We start from the raw sequence: 21,450 nt of genomic DNA, 5'->3' as shown, positions 1-21,450 counted from the left end.
CAAGCATAAATAAAATGGTTAAAAAAAAGAGATGCTGTATATGCATGATTCTGTATCCTCTTACAAATAACTAGAAGGTAATGAACCTTCCTTGCAATTTATTTAACATTTTTATTAAACAAATAAATTTATGGTAACATTAATGAAACTTTCAACAACAGAAGGAAAAACTGCACTTACAATTCTGCCCCTCCTGCTGCCTTGACAGAACTCCTTGTGCCTCTTAACACTATTATTTGCATATACCAATGCCTTTCATTAAGTGGGTACAACATATCTTACCTAACCACCAACTACACTAGCTAGATATTTAGGAGGCTTCCAAGCTTACAAACTTTCTTCTATTAATTTTGCATTATGCAGGTGCAAAACATTGTTCTTCCTCTGAATAATGCAAATCACTGAATCAGATAAACATTTTGAATGGCTTTGCCTGGCATTGCTGTTTTGCATTGCCATCATCAGAGTACATGTGGACCTGTTTTGCTACACCATCTCCAGCAACGAGTGTGTTTAAAATATCTTATTAATTTAATAGAAGCAAAATGTAACCTCATTGCTCTTTTATTTTGTATATTTTAATTACTATTGAGGTTTTCCTACGATTCTGATTGTGAAGACTCCCTCATTCAGCATTATCATAGAATGTTCCAAGACAGAGTCAGCAGCAGGCTCATGGGTTGTAAATGTAATAATGGTGTGCATATTGTCAAGAATGTTTCAGAAGGTGCCATGTGGTTGTTTTCAGGAGCTGGTTTTAGGCAGAATTAATCCTTTTAGACGGTTATTATATTGCATTGTCCTAGTTATGTCAAAGGATGGCCTGGGGGAGGGGACTTCTTCATTTATTTGAACATTGCTGAACATTTAATTTCAAATTTTCTGCTTAGTGCATAATTAAAAGTGTTCACTGAATTTGTGGCAGTCAATATAAACTGTAGTTTTGACATTTGAAAAATTTGAAATAGATTAATATTACAGAACTGCATTAGTTCTCTGTAGCATCCCTCCCAAAAATAGAACTGCTATTTTTTAGATAAATTACTCCTCCTCTTTTTCTCTTATTTTCTCTGCTGCAAACGTAAACAGTCACTTTTTAAAAAAAATTAGCCATTAAAAGAAATTTACATTTTGGCAAACATTGCTTAATTTGGAATGCTAGTATAGAATTTCTCACAGAAAGCTGGGGTCCTGGAAAACAGAATGTTCTTTTTTGAACTGCACTTTGAAAAGGGAGACTAATTGTAACTCTTGCTTTTCCAGGCCTTGCCATCCTGGGGGAGGACAAACAAAAAAGTAACAAAAATAGTTTTTGGCTCCAAGTGCCCACCAATGGAAATGCTGTAACCCATGTCCTCTAAGTTCGTTTCTTCCCCTCCCAGATGACCCTCTGGATAAAACCTGCATCAATGGTAGCCATTTAATGTGCTCCCACTTGGTACCCTCCTCTGCTCTGCCCCCTGGTGGCTCAGTCTGCCATTGCTGCCTCCATATAGTTTGACCTTTTGCCCAAAAGCCACCTGCCCTTTGTCACTGCCCCCACCCTCCTGCCAGCCTCAGGTGTCTGCGGAAGCTGTTCTCGCTGAGAAGGAAAGGAATTTGTTCCTTCAATGTATTATAGCAACCACTGCACAGTCACTCTCTGGTGAGCTCATGCCCTCAGAATCTTACAGGCCCTTTTCCTGAAAACCTTTACTCAGGTTTCCTTGGCCCTAGATCAAAGGACATTTAAGTGACACAATGTTATCATTGCCTCAGAAAAAGTCTCTCACCTCTCTTCAACAGCTGGAACAACTTGGACAGTCACGTGCAAAAGAATGAAGTTTGACCATTACCTACACCATACAAGAATTGACTCAAAATGGACCAAAGACTTTTAAATGTAAGAGTTAAAACTATGAAACTCTTAGAAGAAAAGAGGAAAAAATCTTCATGACCTTGGATTTGGCAATAGGTTCTTAGATACGACACCAAAAAAAAACAAGCAACAAAGGAAAAAAATAATCTTGACTAGGAGTGGGGCCAGCCATCCTGTATGACTGCACAAAAGAACCACATCTGCTTTTCATCCCGTGGAAGCTCCAGGAACCTAAGAGGTGACCCTACCTAAGAGGTGTCTTTTATCTCTGCACTTGCTACAAGAGCTACCCCTGTTAGCTCCTAGGGTGGGCTATCTCCTCCCCATGACCAGAGGGGCGCTCTGTTACATGCCTTTCCTGGCTAACCATTGATTTCCCATGCCTCTAGCTCCTTCCCAGGCCTCTTGCCTTCACTTTCTTCTCCCTCAAATAGCTCATGGTACCACAGACTGTTGGAACCCACTTTCCTTCACACACCCAGAAAGGAAGGCCCAAGAAACTCCCATAGATTCTTTCTCCCACGTTACAAAGCAGTCAGGGGTGAGGCTTGACCTCAGACTCCAGGCCCTAAGCCCAGGGCTCTTTCCTGGGTAGTTCACACCAGGCCTCTGCTAACTGGAGACCTGGGAGGTTGGCGACCCCTGCAGGTGCCTGTCTGCAGGAGCCGATTTGCAGGAGAGCTTTTGGCTCACACTGACACTGATGGGAAAGGAAGGAGTTTGTTGGTGCCAAAAGGAATAGAGAAGTAAGAAAAAGAGGGATGAAGGGGTTCTGACCCTTAGCCAGGCCTGTGGACCGGTTTTGAGCCCCCGAGGGAGGAGCAGGTGAGAAGTGAGGATCCTCTGTTTGTGAATGGCTGTGTGAGGCTCTGGGCAGAAGCGGTGCTGGCCCGGGCCCTGGAGACGAGGTGCACAGAGGACCAGGAGAGCCCACCCCAACGCTCCCACTCCAGGCCGGCACCAGTGGGCAGGAGGGAAGACCACACTCTCCCAAAGAAAGGGCTCCCACAGCTGGGGCAGTGAGGAGACCCTGAGATGGCGTGAGCTGAGGAGTGTGATGGGACTTGCTTCTGATCACAGGTGAGAATGCACAGCCATAGGTACTCCCAGAAATAACTGACAAGAGACTGGCGGTAGGCGGGGCTAGAGGGCGCTGTGGGTGACTGTCAGTGGACTGATACCGTGGAACATACAGGGTACACATCATGACACTCTGGCCCTGAATATCATCTTCTCAAGCCCACATTCACTTGTTCATTTATTCAACAAGTATTGATTAAACATCTATATGTTCTGGCTACCATTCTCGTATCAAGGATACCCAAAGGTGAGAGAGAGGGACAAACTCTCTGCTCTCAAGTGCTTACCATCCTGCTAGCTACGCAGTTCCATTCTCTTCTCCTTGGGGTTCTCCTCTCTAGGACCCAAATGAACAAGAAGTATAATATACAGTGAGAAAAATAATAACCAAAAAAGAGATGGTTTGGAGCATCTTTAAAAACTTGCTACAGAGGCATTAATCTTTCTTTTTGGTGAGGTTCTTGAAAACAAGGACTATCTGGGTGTGGGACACCTGTACTGAGGGCTCAGGGAACATGAAATGATGCTGTTCCATGCCGGATGAGCTTTCCTCATGGCAAATCATGACCTCAGAGTGTGTCCTGGCCAGAGAACTACAGTGTGCTCTGCCTGGAGCTGCTTTAGGAGACCAGCTGGTACAAGATGCAATCACATGGCTTCCTAAGAACTTAAGCCACTTAGTGCAAAGCCTGGCAGATCTTTAGTGTTGGGTGCTAGGCTGAAACAGGAGGTGGCACAGTGCGTGGTGAGCAATGGTTGGCTGGGGGCTTGACCCCTGCAGCTTAATTAGAGGGCAGGGGAAGGTGGGACCAGTGGGGGGTCTGGAGCAGCTGCAGCCAATGGGCAGAGAGTAGCAGGGGCCTGGAGGAGCCAGGGGGTCTCCACTCCTAGTAGAAAATGAGCTGCTTCGAACACTGCCATCTATGCCAAAAATTCCTTCTCTTAGTTTGAGTTTGAGCTCTCAAGATCAAAATGGTTTAAAAAATTGAAAAGCTTCTGTTTCTATCCATACCCTAATAAGAACTGTCACAATGAAGTTTAAAAAAAAAAAACAACAAACCTGATAGACACACCGTTTATTTTAACAATCTCTGGGTGTGAACTTAGAAAACACCCAGAAAGAATAATTTCACTGAGACTTTCAGTGCTGGAACTTCACGTTTCTTGATCAGTCAAGGCCAATGCACTGTTTTCAAAGTTCAGACAGAAACTGTTTTATCCACACTGCATCATGGGATAATCATCCTGTTTATTTCTGAATTTATATTTCCTCTGTGTTTGCATCATAGCTTTTCATTTTATGAGCCTTGTAGAGATGAAGTAGGAAGTGAGAGGGTGAAGTGGTTTATTTTAAACTTTTTATTTTGAGGTCTTGTAGATTCACATACAGTTCTAAGAAACGATATAGTGAAGTTCTGAGAGGTCCTGTGTACCCCTTACCCAGTTTCCCAGTGGTAACATTTTGCAGAACTATGTACAACGTCACAGCCAGGACAATGACATTGACACTAACAAAATCCATCATTGTCAGATTTCCTGTTTCACATGTACTGGGGTGTGTGTGTGTGTGTGTATGTGTGTGTGTGTGTATTTAGCTCTATGAAATGTGAAGTGTCTGGGGCTCTGATGCAAAGTGCTTTGCAAGTACACAGTGATTATGATGAGGTTTTCATTGGTTTGTGGCTTTTACTTTTGCATCCCTGGTAGATAATATTGTGGACCCAATTTATGTAATATCTTTTATCTGAATAGTATAAAGAATTGTATGATTCTTCTCATCTCAATGAACATAGGTGCTTAGCATCTTTAGCTCTTAAAGATATTGCTATTAGCAGCTCAGATACTATCAGCTAGATTTGGGACCTGCTAGGATTCCTTCTGCCTGAATGCTGAAACTCTACATTTCCTTGATCACCTGAATTCCCACAGCTAAATTAAACTTTTTTCCCTCTATTTAAATTTTCCTTCTTGTCATATTGCCAAGATAATATATTCCTGGGCTGATAACTCAGTACAGAAGTACATTGTTTTGAAAATCAAACAAACTGAATTTGAGAGCCCCAAGACGTGGCAAAGTAAGCCTCCTGGGTGGGCTCCTCTAGGCCCACGGGTCTCCAGACTGGTTAGGGGGCTCCTTCTCAGGGCAACTCATTGCCATCATCACCCAAGAGAGCTGAGAAGCCTCTCTCTCCTAGAGCCTCAAGCCCTGGAGTCACAGCCTTCTCTGGGGCTGCCAGGTTCTGCGGGGAGACACCTGTACACGGGTGTTACTAGCACGAGAGTCTTGAGGAACAAACTACTTGACGGGTCAAGTTCTTCTCTCCCTCTGTCCCTGCCTTGTCAGCACTTCCTCTGGCCTCCTTAGGCCCCCGGCCACCCTGACTTTTCCTGGGGCAGTGGCCAGCCAGGCCACACCTTGGACCTCATTGTCTGGCTCTCACAACTGAGCCACTTCTAAAATCTCTAGCCCTCAGCCCTCTCTCTGACTACAACCTCTTGCCATGGAACGCTAGAGCTTGGCTGTATCTCGAGGGTCATGTAGTTCACCCTCCACATCTCACCGGTGAGAAAAGCACAGCTATTCGGTGACGTGCCGAAGCTAAGGAGCGGCAGGGGCAGCATTTGAAGCCAGGTCTCCTGACTCCTGGTCCAGGACTCTTTCTACCGCAGCACACGCCTCATTCCCTCCCTCAAGCCTCCCCATCTGCTTTGTGCCCTGGCATGACCTCTGCCCTCTACCCTCCCCCAAGCCTTCAGACCAGCACACTCTCCTCTCTCTTTACTCCCCCATACAGCCTAGACCTGTAGCCCGTCCCTTCAGCTTCAGACTTCATCCTCTGGGCCAACGCCGGTCCTGGTCGTCCCCATACACACTATTTCTGCTCTTCTGCCTGGGCCACAGGGCATTGTACAGAAAGCCACAGAGGTGTCCTGACTAGATGCACCATGAACCTGACCAGTGGACAACAGGAGGCAGGAGGGAATGAGCAGATACATGTCATCGTCTTCCTCTTTCCTGTGGGCTACCCCAAGGTAAGTTCCACGTTGCAGTCCTTCCAGAGGAGTGCCTAAACATCCCTACCCAGTGCCCTGGCTTTCTAAGGGCAAGGGACCATTCAAAGCCAAGGCAAGGAGGTGGGGAGCTGTAGGAGTGTCCAGGGAATGGCAGCAGTCCGGTCTGTCTGAGTACATGGTATGTGTAGGAACATGGCCTCCAGAATCACACTAGCAGGGCTTGAGTCCTAGATCCACCATTTTTACCAACTGTGTGACCTGGGCAGTTTCCTTGCATGTAAAATGAGAATAATTGTAGAACTTCAGGGTTGAAAGATTTGCCAGTTTAAAGTCATCGAAGCACTTACCACATGGCTAAATCCCAAATAAATCCTAGTTATTATAAAAAGGTAGAAACAGCAGCTGCAGTACAGAGCCCAGAGGATCTGGGATATACTTTGGTGGTCGATGGGCAGACATTGAGAGCTTGTGAGCAGAGACAGGCACATCCAGGACTGTGGTCTATGACCGTTACTTTGGGTGCTGCCTGTAGGATGAACTTGGAGCAGGAGGAGAATGGAGTGGGGTCAGAGGGACCAGGTGGAGAGTAGATATAAAAAGTGCCAAGATGGCATGGTAACAGGGTCGGGGGACATCAAGGATAGCACCCTGAGTCTCTGAGACTCATCTCTGAGTCATGCATCGTAAGAGTTCTCTCTTTTCCTCTGCTCTGAAGCCAAGGATTCTTGGGACATCTCTGCCTCCTGTTTGGATCCTGGCTGAGGCCTTCAGACAGGGGAGCTCTGACCTTCACTAGGGCTGGGGTTCTCCATGCTGGTTGCTGCATGTTATAGCTTCCTCGGCAGCTCTGAAAAACGCCGAACCCTTTGCCCTGTGCTCCCCTCCCCCAGCAACTGGACCAACATCGGGGTTGGTGCTGGGCACAGATGCTTTTTTAAAAAAATTAATTAATTAATTTGTTTTTGGCTGCATTGGGTCTTTGTTGCTGCGCGCGGGCTTTCTCTAGTTGTGGCGAGCGGGGGCTACTCTTCGTTACGGTGCGCGGGCTTCTCATTGCAATGGCTTCTCTTGTTGTGGAGCACGGGCTCTAGGCGCCTGGGCTTTAGTAGTTGTGGCTCGCGGGCTCTAGAGAGCAGGGTCAGCAGTTGTGGCGCACGGGCTTAGTTGCTCCGCGGCATGTGGGATCTTCCCAGACCAGGGATCGAACTTGTGTCCCCTGCATTGGCAGGCGGATTCTTAACCACTGCGCCACCAGGGAAGTCCCCAGAGATGCTTTTTGAAGCTCTCTGGGTGATTCTAATGGCAGCCACGATTGGGCAGCAGTGAGACCAGGGACCACAGCCTCACTTCAGGACTTGGCACCAGAGCACCCTGCCTGGGCATTACTCTTTTGGTTCTCTCGTTCCAGTCAGAACGAGCAACTTTCAAAAATCTCTTGCCTATCAGGAGACATTCTTCATTAGTTCACCCAGACATTGTGGCAGACGTTGTCAGCAACTACCCAACAGCCATTGCCCCTTCTCCCTGCTGAAGAGCCTCCAGTTTGGTTCAGGTTGTGGTGGCAAAATACTGAGAGAAGATGGGCTCCTCCCCCAACCCCCAGGGGATGAAACTCGATTGATCTAAATCAATCATAGTCGTAGTCATCCTCTTCCTCTCTGCCAGCAACTGCTGTGGGGGCACGTGACACAGTTCTGGCCAATGAGGTGTAAGGAGAACACAGCTGAGGCGTTGCTGGGACATTTTTTTCCTTCTTGGTGTAAAGAGTGTATGGAGAGCGCTCTGCCCCTTCTCTCTCTATTCCCTGCTCTGAGACGCTATCATGTGAAAACGCATAGGTCAGTGCTGCCACCACTGTCTTGTGACAGTGTGGGGAGGAGGCATGACTGACACTCCTTAATGCCATCCCTGAGCTTCAGGGCCAACCCTGAAGTAGCCCGCTTTGAGATTTAAACAACATAATAAATGTCCTTGGTATTTAAGCTACTTTTCATAGAGTATCCTGTTATTCACAGCTGAAAGCTTCCAAAAGATATAGGCATCCTTACTTAGGAATGCCTCACAGGTGAGCTTGACAAAGAATGGGGGTTTCTGATGGTCTCTTCTACAGGAGGTACTTCAGCAGTTGTTTTAAGATGAAGCAATTTGTAGCTAAGACTCCTGACTCAATCCCTGAAAACTAGAACCCTCTCCCGTCCAATGAAATACCAGGTAGTTAGAGACTCTTTGTAATCACCTGGTAATTAAATGGACCCTCTTTGTTAGCATCCTCAGCAATGCTTGACTTAGCTGCTCCTGCAGAACGTGGCCCAGGTGGTGCAGGTTCCATGGTAAGATAATGTGTTTAAAGGCAAAGACTGAAGGTGCACAGATTAGAGCTGAGATTAGAGCTGAAATAGACTTTTCATGTAATTTTTTTTTCAGTGAATACATTTTAGGACCTTTCCACAGTCTTGTGTCTATCCAGTTCCATGAAATTAGTTAACTTCCATTGCACTGTAAATTTTCACCAAGTTGCATTCTAAATGTATTTGTACCTTTAAATCTGCATGCAAAGCCTGCATAGGCTATCAATTTGATGAACGCCTCACAGGGATTACGTGATAAAAATAATTAAAGCACCGAGATTCCATATTGGCAAAAGCAGAAAGTATCTCAAACGGAATATTAGAATTCTAAACTGGTGGTTTTTATTTCAAGCCAGAAGCAATTTTTTTTTTCTCTGTGAGTCACATCTTTGTTATGGTCATAAAAACCATTGAAGGAATTGTGAGCATGAAAGAAGTATTTATTTAATTTGTATCTTTTCAAGAATATGTCTAATGTATAAATAAAGACAGGTTATAGATATTAAATATGAAGTATATGTAATGTAAACTAGTATAAACTATAAAACACATTGGTCGTCTGTGGTTGAAAGTAGCTATCATTCTGTTGTACTTCTGCATACGTACGTAAAATTATATTATTACCTGCTCTACGACCTATATAATTCTCACCTTAACCCCAAATCCAGAAATCCAGCAGACATTTTCAAGTGAATGTAAAGATTCTTAAGTTCCTCTTGCTCCCTATAGCCCCACACAGGATATACTTTGAGATAAGTGAGGGGAGAAAATGAAGAGCATATCTTAACAGCATCGGCAGCCTAGGAGGTACCTCTCAATGCTGTGAACAAGAGGCCTCAGCCTGAAAAATTACATTTACATGTGTACAATAGTGTATGGCACATGGGACCTGGGCATCAAAAACACCAGGTCTCAGATCACTTTACTAGCTGTGTGACTGTGGGCAGGTCACTTACCCTCTCTGAACCTCAGTTTTGTCCACTCTCAAATTGGGATAATAATCCCCAAACCAACGACCTCTCAGGCTTACTGTAAACTCTAAATAAAACAATAAAAAGGAAATGCTCCAAATGAAAGCAGTTTAGAAACTATAAAGTGCTTTATACATGTTAGAGACTAAATGTTTTCCTCTTTAATCTTTCTAAGGTATAAGAAATGTCAACAATTTTGTTTCTAAAATAATTCCACTTATAAGCTTAACAATGTCAAATTCGGTTAAATAGCCATCAGGTAACCATGGAGGAACAGCCAGGTCAATATAATAGGCCATTGCTATGATATCCTCAAGACTTTCCCATGTCGTGCCCTTCAGTGAAGTAAGCTGGGCAGCTTTATTGCTTTTAAATAACTGCTGCCTATAATTCTGCCCTTGTCATTCTTTTCAATCGTTCTGACTTGCCTGGCAGACATTTCCTGGCCAACTGAGCCGGCCAGCTTCATGTTCCAGTAGTGTGCTTACGAGGTCTATTTTAGCCCAAGATCCTGGGGTGCAAAGACCATAGTTAGTAATTGACTGTACAACAGGTTTTTAAACTGAAGTTTCAGCTGAGATGGTAATTGTATAATCATCAGTTCCAAAATGAAGGTGAGGCAAAGTCTCCATAGGGCCAGTTACAAAGAAACATACAGACTCCCTGGACCTAAGGGTCCAGGCTGAGGCTAAAAATAAGGAGTCAGAGAGTGGAGGAGGGGGAGGATGTATGAGAAAATTTCTTTGGAGTGTGGAGTTGCCAATTCCCTCATCTCAAACTCAGCAAGAGGGGCTTCCCAGAGACTGCAGTTAGGTGGTCCTGGGAAAACTAAAGCTCCATCCTGGGATAGCATGGAGGGGGCTGCATGGCCTGCACTCTCAGAGTCTCAGGGGCAAGAGGTGTGTGGGATTTCCCTGGGACGAGATGTGGGGCCATCTTGGGATCCATCTAAAGGGTCTGGAGTGAACCCTGGATTTCTAGGGGGTGGGAAGGAGTTACAAGCAACCAGTAGACTAGCACTGCACCCACCCAGAGTCTCAGAGAGAGAGGTCCCCATTAACAGGAAACTCTGAAGGACTCAGGAAAGACCCATGTGGGTTGCTTTAATCACAGGCCAGGCACAGCAAGCTCAAAGCCATCAGCTCCAGGAACGAGTGCTCCAGCTCTTGGCTTCCCCTTTCCCTACTTCCTGCCCACCTCCACCCAGGCTGGGTCTTAAGGAGCCTCTAGTCAATGGGGAAGTGGTGAGCCTAAGCCAACCACATCCCCTCTGGGAAAGCCAATTACAGACCTTAAGCCTGAGAAGGGAAGAGAGGGATGAGGCCTTACTTCCAAGTTAAGTTTGATGCATTTGTTTATATCTTGTACCCAACATTAGAATTTTGGAACGAAGCTGTGGTAGAGATTTAGTTACTAGAGGACTATCAGTTATCTATAAACGAGCAGAAAATACAACTCTACCCAGCTTTCCATCCAGGGGCAGGGGAAGATAACCAACACTGAATATATTTTTAGATGGCAGTGAGACACAAAAATAAAGTTGCATTTTGGTCATATCTCACAAGTTGTGAACTCAAAGTACTAGTTATGGTTTATATTAAATGGGCAAAAGTCCCTTTGCACAATAGAGTCCAATGGCCAGTAAAAGGGACTTGATATGATAATTCAGGTCGAGTCACTGGAAAAGATTTCAACCCTGAAGAACGCAAATGCTTTGTTTCAGGCCCTAAAATTATCCAGTCAACTAGTAAGTATTTATTGTTTGTTATATGTGAAATCCTGTTGGGTACTTTGAAGAATAATTAGATTCCTTTAGTTCAGGTTAGTATCATTTCCCACCTGACACCATGCCTTACACATAGTATGTGCTCAAAAATATTTTCAATTTAATTATTCTTTACAAGATACTTAGCACCGAGGGATGTGGCATTTTTCCAATGTTGACAACAACACTTCAGCTGAAAAATCCCCATATTTATAAAATGTGGTGCAATCCTGAATGGAGAGTGATTATGGTCTCACTTGTATTTAACACTGTAAAGTGTTGCTGAATGGTCTAACAGGAGAGAACAGAATTTAAACCAAAAACTAATAAATGGGGTTCTTCTGCCAGTCAATTGTGATAATGCAGTAGGAGCAAAAAATGTCTGCTGAGGCGAGGCCTAGACTTGAATCTACCGCTGTCACTCACTAGACCTCGGGCCCCGATTTTGTTTCCTGTGAATGGGGATGCCAGGCTGGCTACCTCAGAGTGCCAGGGACCCTCAAAAATATACTATACAGTGAAATACTCTGTAAACTCTAAAGTGCTTCACAAGTGCAAGGTCTTAATAATAGCAACAGTTTAACATTCGTTGACTGCCACATGCATAGCACTTTAAATCTGTTTTCTCATTCAATCTTCACAACCACCCCAAGACCTAGCTAGGTACTATTATTCCCTCCATTTTACAGATGAGGAGAGACTGAGAGGGTTAAACAACTAGTTCAAGATTATACTGAACCGCAACTTGAACCAGTAAATCCTGAATCTTACCCCTAAACACTAAGCTGCTGCCCTGCTTATTGCTATTTAATAGAGGCGCTGATATCTCATAGGGGCTCAACAAACGCGGTTCCGTAAATTGCTGATTTAAAAGCAGACGCCTTCCCACCCCGGCTCGTCCAAGCTTACCGGTCGCCCTTTCTCGCAGCACCTGATGCTCGTACTCCCTGCCACGGGCCCTCGCCCACGCTCCTCCCACTCCCCGCCTGCTGGCGCCCACGCCTCAGTGTTTCTACGCATGCGTTGGGGAGACCTGCGCAAGTCCAGTGGCCCAGCGGGGGCTGCGGGACCTCTCAGTCACTCCTGGCCCGGCCCCACCCTGCTGGGCCCCGCCTGCTCTCGGTGGCTGCTGCTGCCGCCGTCGCCGCCTGGGGAAAGCTGGAGGATGAGCTGAATCTCCGCAGTTGTCACTGTCTCCACCGCTACCTACAGGTGCTTTGGGTCTGGCCGGAAGCCCCCTTCCCTGCGCCCAGTCCCAGCTCATTCCCTGGCCCACTCCGCCTGTCCAGCAGCTTCCTGGCTCTGCAGGGAGGCGTCCTGGGCGTCCTGGGTAAATAGTTTGTGTACGGTTACCATGGAGACACTGGCCGGCCCGGCCGAGCCAGGCTGGCTGGCGGGCAGAGTGAAGATGCTGTTGCGCTCTGCTCTGGCCTGGACCGGTGGAGGAGGGGGTATTGCTGGGAGTGGGGAAGCCGCTCTCTGCGTGGGAGGTGAGGCGTCCCCCGCCGGTTCACCGGGCACCCCTCCTGCTGTCGTCCGCCTTCTGTCCCTGTATGGGGAGAGAGGTGATGAGAGTGCCCTGTGCACGCTGTCGGGGTCGGGCCGCGGCTGTCTTTATTTCTATACATTGAGCATTTAGGCAAGCGCGTGGTGCTTAGTAGAAACTCAGTAGTATTTGTTGAATGAGAGTGATAGACTAAGGGACTTTGTTTAGGCATACAGTGACCCAGCCAAGGTGACACAAATTGTACCTGGGCTCCTCTAGGCAATACATAGGGTCTTAATAAATAAGTGTAACAATATGCATTAAAATATATCGTACGTACATATAATGCCTTTTATAATCCATTCCTATGAGTATCACAGCAGATCTTCCATCTCACCCTGATTTAGAATTATTTTACTTGGTAGAAAAGCAAGTACCACTCTTTATTTGTATCCTACTTTGTGAGTCTATAAAATTCTGATCAATTGTTGTTTTGACATAGCTGATATTCAATAAAATACTTAAGATTCTTTTTTCACAAAGCAAAACACCCTGGTTTAAATTTTAAAACTTATAAAATGTGTGAAAACACTGAACAAATGTCATTTCCTTTCTTCTGCAATTTCTTTTTTTTAAATGCAGCTTTTCATTCATGAGAAAATTTTTTGTTGTATCCTTTTATCACATAGTGCTTGGACAGTATTTAATGTTTTTTAAGGGCCAGGCACCATGCTAAAGCACTTTACGTTAATTTTGTCACTTAATTCTCAAAACAATCCTATGAATCAATTACTATTACTACACACTTTTTACAGCTGAAGGAACCGAGGCTTAGAGATGTTAGAAGTCTTGCCCAAGGTTACGTAGCTGCAAATTGTCAGATTATTTGAACCTTTACTCCAGCATCTAAGCATTTAACCACTGCTTCTTTGGATACTCATATTAACACGAAAGTCATTCAAAATCACGGTAAGGGTCTTGAATATTTGATTTGCAGGAAAAAGAGTATGGAGATGGCCAGTCTTTCCCCTGTTGCGAACATCCTGATAGTGCCGTGTTGCATTTAGCAAGAAGCCTGTTTCAGATGACTGTTAGCAGCAGAGGTAAAGACAGATCTTTATAATTAGGTATAAACTTATAAATGACAACTCACAACTTTTCCCCTAACCAATAAGAAATATTTTGTTTGAAAACGTCGCCAGTTTCAAATTTCCTACTGCTGGTGGTGGTCATCCTCTAGAGGTCCTGTGGACATCATAAACTCAAGACAGTGATGCAAGACAGAACTCAGCTGCTTCTTTCCCTTTAAAGTCCACATCCCCTCCTGTTTTCTTTTATTTTTTAAAAAAATATTTATTTATTTGGCTGTACCGGGGTCTATGGCATGCAGGATCTAGTTCCCTGACCAGGGATCGAACCCAGGCCCCCTGCTTTGGAAGTGCGGAGTCTTAACCACTGGACCACCAGGGAAGTCCCTCCTCCTGTTTTCTTTTAAAAGGTCACCTTGCCCTCACAACCTCCCTAAGTTTGCATACCCAGTGTCACCTCTGCCCCCTCCCTGCCCTCTCAGATGCCAAATCCTGTTGGTTCTTGTGTTCTTGGTGCACCTTACTTGTTCTCATCTCTATTCTTAATTCTATTTCACCTTCACTCCTATACTTCGGGCTTTCAGTGCACCATCCACTAATCACATTTGTCAAGTCTTACTCCATGCTGAGCAACTTGAAGTGAAAGCAAGAAAGCAAAAAGGGGCTAAATTTGTTCTCATATTACCCCATGGCATCAAGAATCAGATGCCATTTGAAATAAAGTCCCATGTGCTTTCTTAATCCACTGTAGCAAATGCCTCCAATTCAGAAGCCATGCAGCCTTCATCTGGATATTTTCTAGCTTGGGTCTGTATTTGAAAATGAAGTCCAGCGATTACACAAATGCTGACTTTAAGCTGTGCTTCACATGAAGAGCTAAGGCTCAGAGTCTGGTGGGGCAACACCAGGTGCGCAGGCAATTCTAACCCAGGGAGGGGTGGGTGTACTAACAGAGACCACGGGGGACCGTGCAGAGTATGGCGGAGGGACACCTAGTTGAGGCTGGGAGGGTGGGAGAGGCATGTCCAGGAAAGCTTTCTTGAGGACCTAGATCTAAGAGTTAGCTGGGTGGTTATATAAAAACTGCCTGATCTTGTCCCTTCTAGTTTTTTCCATCCTTTCCATCCTGCCCATTCCTGCCATCACATCATGCCTCAACATCTTTTAATTTGCTTATCAGCTTTTATTTACTTTCTTGACCTGCCATTCAGTTCTGTCTCTGCTACAACTCCAGTCTTCATTTCCAGAGCTCCTTCCTCTCCAGCGCACACTCCATATGTCCTTGATACTCTGCCTTGACTCACTCATTGACTTGGTTGGAAATTCCTCCTCTATTCCAGCCCCAATGTCGGCCATTGTCATTTGTTCAAATTCAGACCATTTTCCAGAACCTAGCTCAAGCATCACCTCCTCCAGGATGTCTGCCTGACACCTCCCAATCAGAAATCCCTTTCTCTTTCATAATCACATGGTAGTTTATCTCTATTTTTTGTATTGCCCCCATCAGTTTCTATCTTGTATAAAAGCATGTGGGTACAAGCAGGACTGATACCCAGCTGGTTCACACCAAGAAAGCTGCTCTGCCTGTGAGAACACCAGCATGTTTCTATATTGGTGTGTAAATAGCCACAGCCCCAGGACCTCTGAGTCCCCACCTTCTACCACCCAATCCAGTGGGTAATAGTTTCAATATCAGCCCTGGGCATATGTCTTAGGTTGTGTGTGTGCGTGTGTGTGCGTGCTATTGCCTAAGACTTTATCCACCTCATAGAGTTAATTGAGATGATGTACTTGAGAGTACTAGTGGTTGGTCCTTGCCTGAGAGTGAAGACAGTTTATTCCTGTCTGTGTTCCCAGAGATCCAAGGGGAGGAAACAGTTCACCTATACTAGCTGAATGGATTTGTTCCAGTTGTCAGGAGAATTTTTGTAAAGTTAAAATTTCTGTGATACTATTGCGTTATGGTTCAGGCATACTTTACTATAAATAGACAAGCTTTCAAACTCTGATCGTTTTTTAAATTGGCAAAAACCATCTCTAATAAGAATTTGTAATTTAATAATTATAAAGAAAATACTCCCCCCCCAAAAAAAACCCACTTCTAACTCAGTTCACTTGCATTATTGAACATTTCCATGTTTGATTTAGTTACTAATATATTAATATTGATATGATGATAGATTAACTGAGCAGATACTACATTATTGAAACAGTTTCTCACAATATAGCTGCTAAGGTGGGATTTGCGGGGAAGAGAGAGGCAAAGGGAGAGAGAAAGTTGTGTTAGAATTTGTGGTAAAAATTTACGGACAAAAAGATTTTTAAACCCATTATGTACATCGTTTCCAGCAGTATTTGATCAATCTAAACTCCTGTATGCCCAAATAATTTACAGAGGTCTTAGAATTTGGCCTCCTTCATTACTCTATGAAAGGGTATAGTTTACAATGTAAACTAAAATACAGCCAAGGACAACCTTAGTCAGGAATGATGGTCCATTATTACTCACCCAAAGCACGTTCTCTAATCTTAATTAGTTTTGCCAGATCACCTTTGGACATCCCTAAACTTATTAGTGCCATGTGGGGCTAAGGCGTCACAAACTTCATTTGGTCTCTGGAAGAAACTTGTTCATTGTACTGAAATGTCTTCTTTTCTTACTTCAGTGGGCCTTTTAAAAACAAACCAGCAAACAAACTTGCCATGGACACTGAAGTTAGATGTTGTGGTTCTGAATTTGTATTATTATGCATCAAAAATTTATATATATAAATATATATATATAGTGTGTATGAAACACTTTATATGTATTTTTAATAATTAGCATTGAATATTTTTTACTAAAGAGGCTATCATATATTAGAAGTAAATGTACCAGGCCTGCCACAGTTTTTGTTAATTGTTCTAATGTACATAATTCCGGAGACCTTGCTTAAATTGGAACTCCTATATCAAAAATTCCTAGAAGAGTATTGCTTATCTAGTAATTTATAACTGCTTTACTTCAACACCTGGCCTTTCCATATGAAAGGAACAGCATATTGTTTGCAGTTATCATATTCTTTTCCTCAAAAACTCTTATGGAGGGTAGAACTAAACAGATGTTCTTGCTGTCTGTTGTTAAGCAACACCTTAATGTATAGAATCATAATACAGTCAAGTCCTCTTTAGTTGTCTAAGGAATCACCTGTAGATTCTACTTACAGAAATGGTGTCTTTTTAGTTTCCTTGGGCATATGTCACAAAACTTTTTTCTTTTTTGCAGAAGTTATTCTAAAATTGGGCAGCTGAAATATATGAATAATTTACAGACCTCAGTCTCGCTGGAGATACAACTTTTTTTTTTAATGAACACTAAATGTACTGATTAGGATTAAGTTTTTTAAATCTCGACTATTTTAAAGTGTAGAGCTGTCACAGGTGTGTTGCCAAGTTAGCCAGGCCTCCATGGGACACACGAGCATAAAGAAGGTTCTGCATTCTCATGGCCCTTGTGCGTGACTTTAACTTTTTAACCGAGCGCGGTGGCCTGGGAAAGGATCATTTGATATCGATATTCGGTATTTATTCATGTAGGACATTATCTCAAATTGAAGGTGATTTGAATCAACTCATTCAAATATATCATAGGCAAATGTAAGGCTGAACCTTTGTCTGAGTTTACAAGCTACATTTATAAAAGCTGATATAGTTTGGATAGAGGCCCCATCTGACTAACTTTAATCTTATACTAGCATTTTGTGTGGAGGGCAGTGGGAAAAAAAGGGAAACTTCAGTTAAACATTTTAGCAGAACCCCTCTGCCCCGCCACCCAGTGTGTTTTTTATAGATTGGAGACTATGAGATGGTTTTCCCTTCCTGGGGTGTCTTCTTTCACGAGTTATTCTCTTTCTCTCCAGGTTTAGCTTTCACTCTAGGTCTCTTCCCTGTGCGTCATTTCCCTCAATCGCATGTATTCCCAAAGGCATCGCTGTGCACGTCAACCTATTTTTTTGAAAGCTCTTTTCCCTTCCTGATCTTCTAAGTGTAACTGCGTGGTAGATTTTTAATTAAAGGTTGTGATTTTTTTTTCAAGTTTAATATACAGGAATGGTTTAATGGTTGGGTTTGAGCACTCCTTTCTAAATGACTGGATGAAAATAGTTGATATTTTGTACCCTATATTCGCAGGGTGTGGTGTCTACCTGAAGAACATTGCACTTTATAAGGAAAGATGTTGTCTCCAAATGATAAAAAGTTAGAAAAGCTAGATCCGTTTTACCGACCTTCAGTGTCCGAGCAGAAGACTAGTGCAGAAATCATAAGTGAAGCACGAAATGCCTTAAGAACTCTTAGGACCCAAAGACCATTTACACCACGGGAAGACCAAAGAAAACTATTTGGACGTGCATCTTCAAGAACACCAGAAAATAGACCCCCGTCTTCCTTCAGGTATTTACAATTTCTCTTGCCTATACACTCAAGTATATATATGTAACCAGATGACATTTTCCCTTAATTCTAGTTATGGATAGTTGCTTTTCTAGGTGTGACTTCTGCTAATTATACCTCTTATATCTGTTCAAGATTTCTAAAGGTATCTCCAGACCTTGGGTCCAAGAAGTTACTTTGGTTAGAAGTGGTTAATAATGATTGTCATACCAACTTTATAAAGTGATATGAACAAAGCTTTTAAAAAAATCACAATATACATTCCTTCTTTTCATTATTCAATATTTACAATCCTCCTAAAAGCAAGAAAAGAGTTGTTAATAAAATGTTTAAAGTACTATGATTTTTAAAAATCGCTTCTTCCTCAAGGCTTATGCATTGAATGCTTTTACTTGTTTGGGGGCTAGAGTTAACTAAAATATACTAGAAATTTAAAAAAATGATTCTTTACAAACTAACACTTCTATTCCATCTCCTGTGCTAGCATCCATGCATCCAGTTTTGACTCCTCTGACTCCAGGCCCATCTTTGGCACACGTCTCAGTCCACTAGAGCTTGTGAGTACTTTATATTACCACGGGTGCTATGAAGTGGAATTGGCCCCAATACTTGGAATCAGCACTTATACATGCTAAGAAAATGATACATAGACCTAAATGTATTAATAATTTAATATGAAAGCAAATTCTTTTATACTTTTTCAAATATAATGGTTTGTATCTAATGAAACACGTTTATTATTCACCTATAGTTTCATAATAAAGAGGAATTTTGAGATATTTAGTAACCTGGCAAACAGAATGTTTCACAGTATCTTTTAAATTATGCATATGTATTTTATTTTCAGAGTTACATATACAAATAAATTATAGATGCATGTGCATAATCAAAGACTTGTTACCAGAAAAACCCTCCAGCAGTCTTCCATCCCCTTATTTTTCATTCTCCACTCCCCAGTGGCTCTCACTTTAAACTCTTTTGGCACATTCTTTTGGTATTTACATCCAAATTTTTAAATAACACAGTGTCTTGCTGCTCTCTGACTTACCAGCTTGAGGAATTATCTAATGACTTCCTGCTAGGGAAGATGAAGATTTAACCCTTGTCTGTCTTCCCACACACCTCTTCACAACTCATTCACCCTTTCTGTCCCCACCGCTACTCCCAATATAGATATATCATAATTTTGGTTAGATCGCATTTCTCTGACTGTGATTATATAAATCCTGTTTATAGCTGAGCCTTGAACTAATGATGATTAATGATGATTACTTCTCCTTTCCTGCACCACTCTTTGTTTTCCCTGGTGTTAATAATTGCCTTGCTTTTTTAGTTTTGTATTATTATTGTTTCAACTCCAAACTCTTCTCCAGTGGCCTAAATTTCCTTCATATATTCAGACACATGAGATATTGATTCATCTCCTTGGAGAACTTTTCACACTCCCCCCTGGACCACTTGCCCTGGGCATCTGCACACAGCTTGCTACTCCTTCCTGTGCTGGCTTTTGTATTTCCTCTATCCCAAGTCCTCCTTTTTCTTGATTTACTCTTGTTTTAGCAGAGTATTCCCTCCAGTACCTTCTTGAGAAAGGGTGTATGGGAAATGAATTATTTGAGACCTTGACTGCTGTTTTTCTCTCTGGAAGTTTGTAGGATTTTTTCTTTTTGTTCCCAGTGTTCTGAAATGTCCTGATGCTGAGCACTTTCAATGTGAAATCTTGTACCCTTCAGCTCTGGGAAATGTCCTTGAATTATTTTGGTGTGTCTTCCCCTCTTTTCTGTTCTTTTTGCCCTTTCTGGAATTTATTATCCGAATGTAGGATGCCCTGGACTGGCCCTTCAATTTTCTTATTTTCTCTTTTCTGGTTCTCATCATTTTTTGGATGAGGCTTTATCTTCTAATCCTTTTATTGAGTCCTTTTCATTTCTGCTATGATATTTTTAATTTCCTAAAGCTTTTCCCCCTCTAAATTATCTTTTTTTTTAATATATAGTACTCTGTTCTTATTTCATGGTTGTAGCATCTTATCTCAGTATATTAATGGTAGTTTTGGTTTTTTAATTGTTTTCTTCTTTTAAAATCTCTGTTGCTTTTGTGTGTGTTGGGGGGAGGGCTTAAAAAAGAAAAATTAATTTTCTCACAGTTATGAAGATTAGAAGTTCAAGATCAAGCTGGCAGCAGGGTTGACTTTTTCTGAGATCTTTCTTCTTGGCTTATAGATGGCCATCTTCTTCCTGTGTCTTCACATGGTCTGTCCTCTGTGTCTCTGTTGCAGTTTTATATTTGCCTTGGTCTCTCTTTTTTCATAACAGAGACTCTCCTCTGATAGCTCATGCTGCTTGTTTGGCTGTTCTTATTTGAGAGTGGAAGCATGTGGAATGGGTTGGTCAACCCACAGGTGATACCTACCCAAACCTACATTTAGGGGGATTTGGCTGGGCTGTGTTGTTTGTGAGACCCTCAATAGCAATATCTCTAGGGCTTTCCTTGTGGGCTGCTCAGTTCTCTGTAGAATATTTCTTGGAGGATAAAGGCTGGTTGCTAACTGTTGGGCTGCACCCTGCAGGCCTGCAACGCCTGCGCTTGCCCAGCTTTAAGACTGAAGAAAGAGCCCAGAGTCGGCAACAGAGACATCAGTTATAGGGGGGCAATTTCTCTGGCTCATTAGTTACCAGGGAAACCAGCAGAGGTGCATGCCCTTCACTTCCCCTTTGATAAGCTATCAGGTGGAGATGTTCTGATCTAAAGACTAGAACAATCACCAGCTGGGTCGGGGCAAATACGTAGGAAGGTCAGTCATGTGAGTAGGGTTTAGGTGAAGCAGATGCCGCTCATGCAGGGGATGTACAGAGAGCAAGAGATCAGTCATCTTGAGTGGCCTGACCATACATACACTAACTTCTAGGAGCCAGGAGGAAGAAGGTAGGAATGCCTAGCATTCAGAATGTAAATATTCAGTTAATATCTATGTTTACGTTAAGTACCCTGACTCTTGACTGTGCCTGGTTAGCCTGGTTCAGAGACCCTCTGTTTCATCCTCTCCAAAGAACAAACTCCCCATCTAATCCTGGGTTCAGTAGCCTGACTGCGTAGAGCTGGGAGGGAAGGAGTTACGCAGACTTTCAACCAATTTTCCTTAGGCAACCCTCCCTTTATGCCCCTGCTACCGCAAGTACCCGGTGATACCAATTCCTTACACTTTCATGGAACTGGGGCATCAGTCAAGCTGCTTCTCAATTTTTATTACTGTTTATGTGTGTGTATGTTTGTGTGTGCGTATGTTTGTTTCTGATGAACTATTTTAAAGTAAGTTGTAGACCTCATAAGACTTTTTCCACAAGAATTTAAGCATGCATCTCATATGAACAGGGACAGTCTCCTACACCACAATGCTATCATCACAGC

General features: G+C 43.1%; 1 protein-coding gene across 6 annotated transcripts in view; it reads left to right on the top strand.

Annotated features, from left to right (window-relative positions):
* The window catches only part of ARMC2 (armadillo repeat containing 2), a 222,709-nt gene that overhangs the window by 72,598 nt on the left and 128,661 nt on the right, over window positions 1–21,450 (top strand). For 2 of the 6 annotated variants that reach the window (XM_059941454.1, XM_059941449.1), the window contains exons 1-3: window positions 12,069–12,249; window positions 17,782–18,042; window positions 18,527–18,599. In XM_059941454.1, the coding sequence (XP_059797437.1) occupies window positions 17,825–18,042; window positions 18,527–18,599 (291 nt within the window). In that variant the 5' untranslated portion in view covers window positions 12,069–12,249; window positions 17,782–17,824. Of the gene's footprint in view, window positions 1–12,068; window positions 12,250–12,323; window positions 12,368–13,569; window positions 13,627–17,781; window positions 18,043–18,526; window positions 18,600–21,450 lie in introns of those variants that run through there. The other 4 variants (XM_059941452.1, XM_059941453.1, XM_059941451.1 and 1 more) reach the window with 4 other exon arrangements.

This window comes from Balaenoptera ricei, chromosome 12 (assembly GCF_028023285.1).
Source record: "Balaenoptera ricei isolate mBalRic1 chromosome 12, mBalRic1.hap2, whole genome shotgun sequence".
NCBI lineage: Eukaryota > Metazoa > Chordata > Mammalia > Artiodactyla > Balaenopteridae > Balaenoptera > Balaenoptera ricei.
This window is presented reverse-complemented; position numbering and strand designations above follow the sequence as displayed.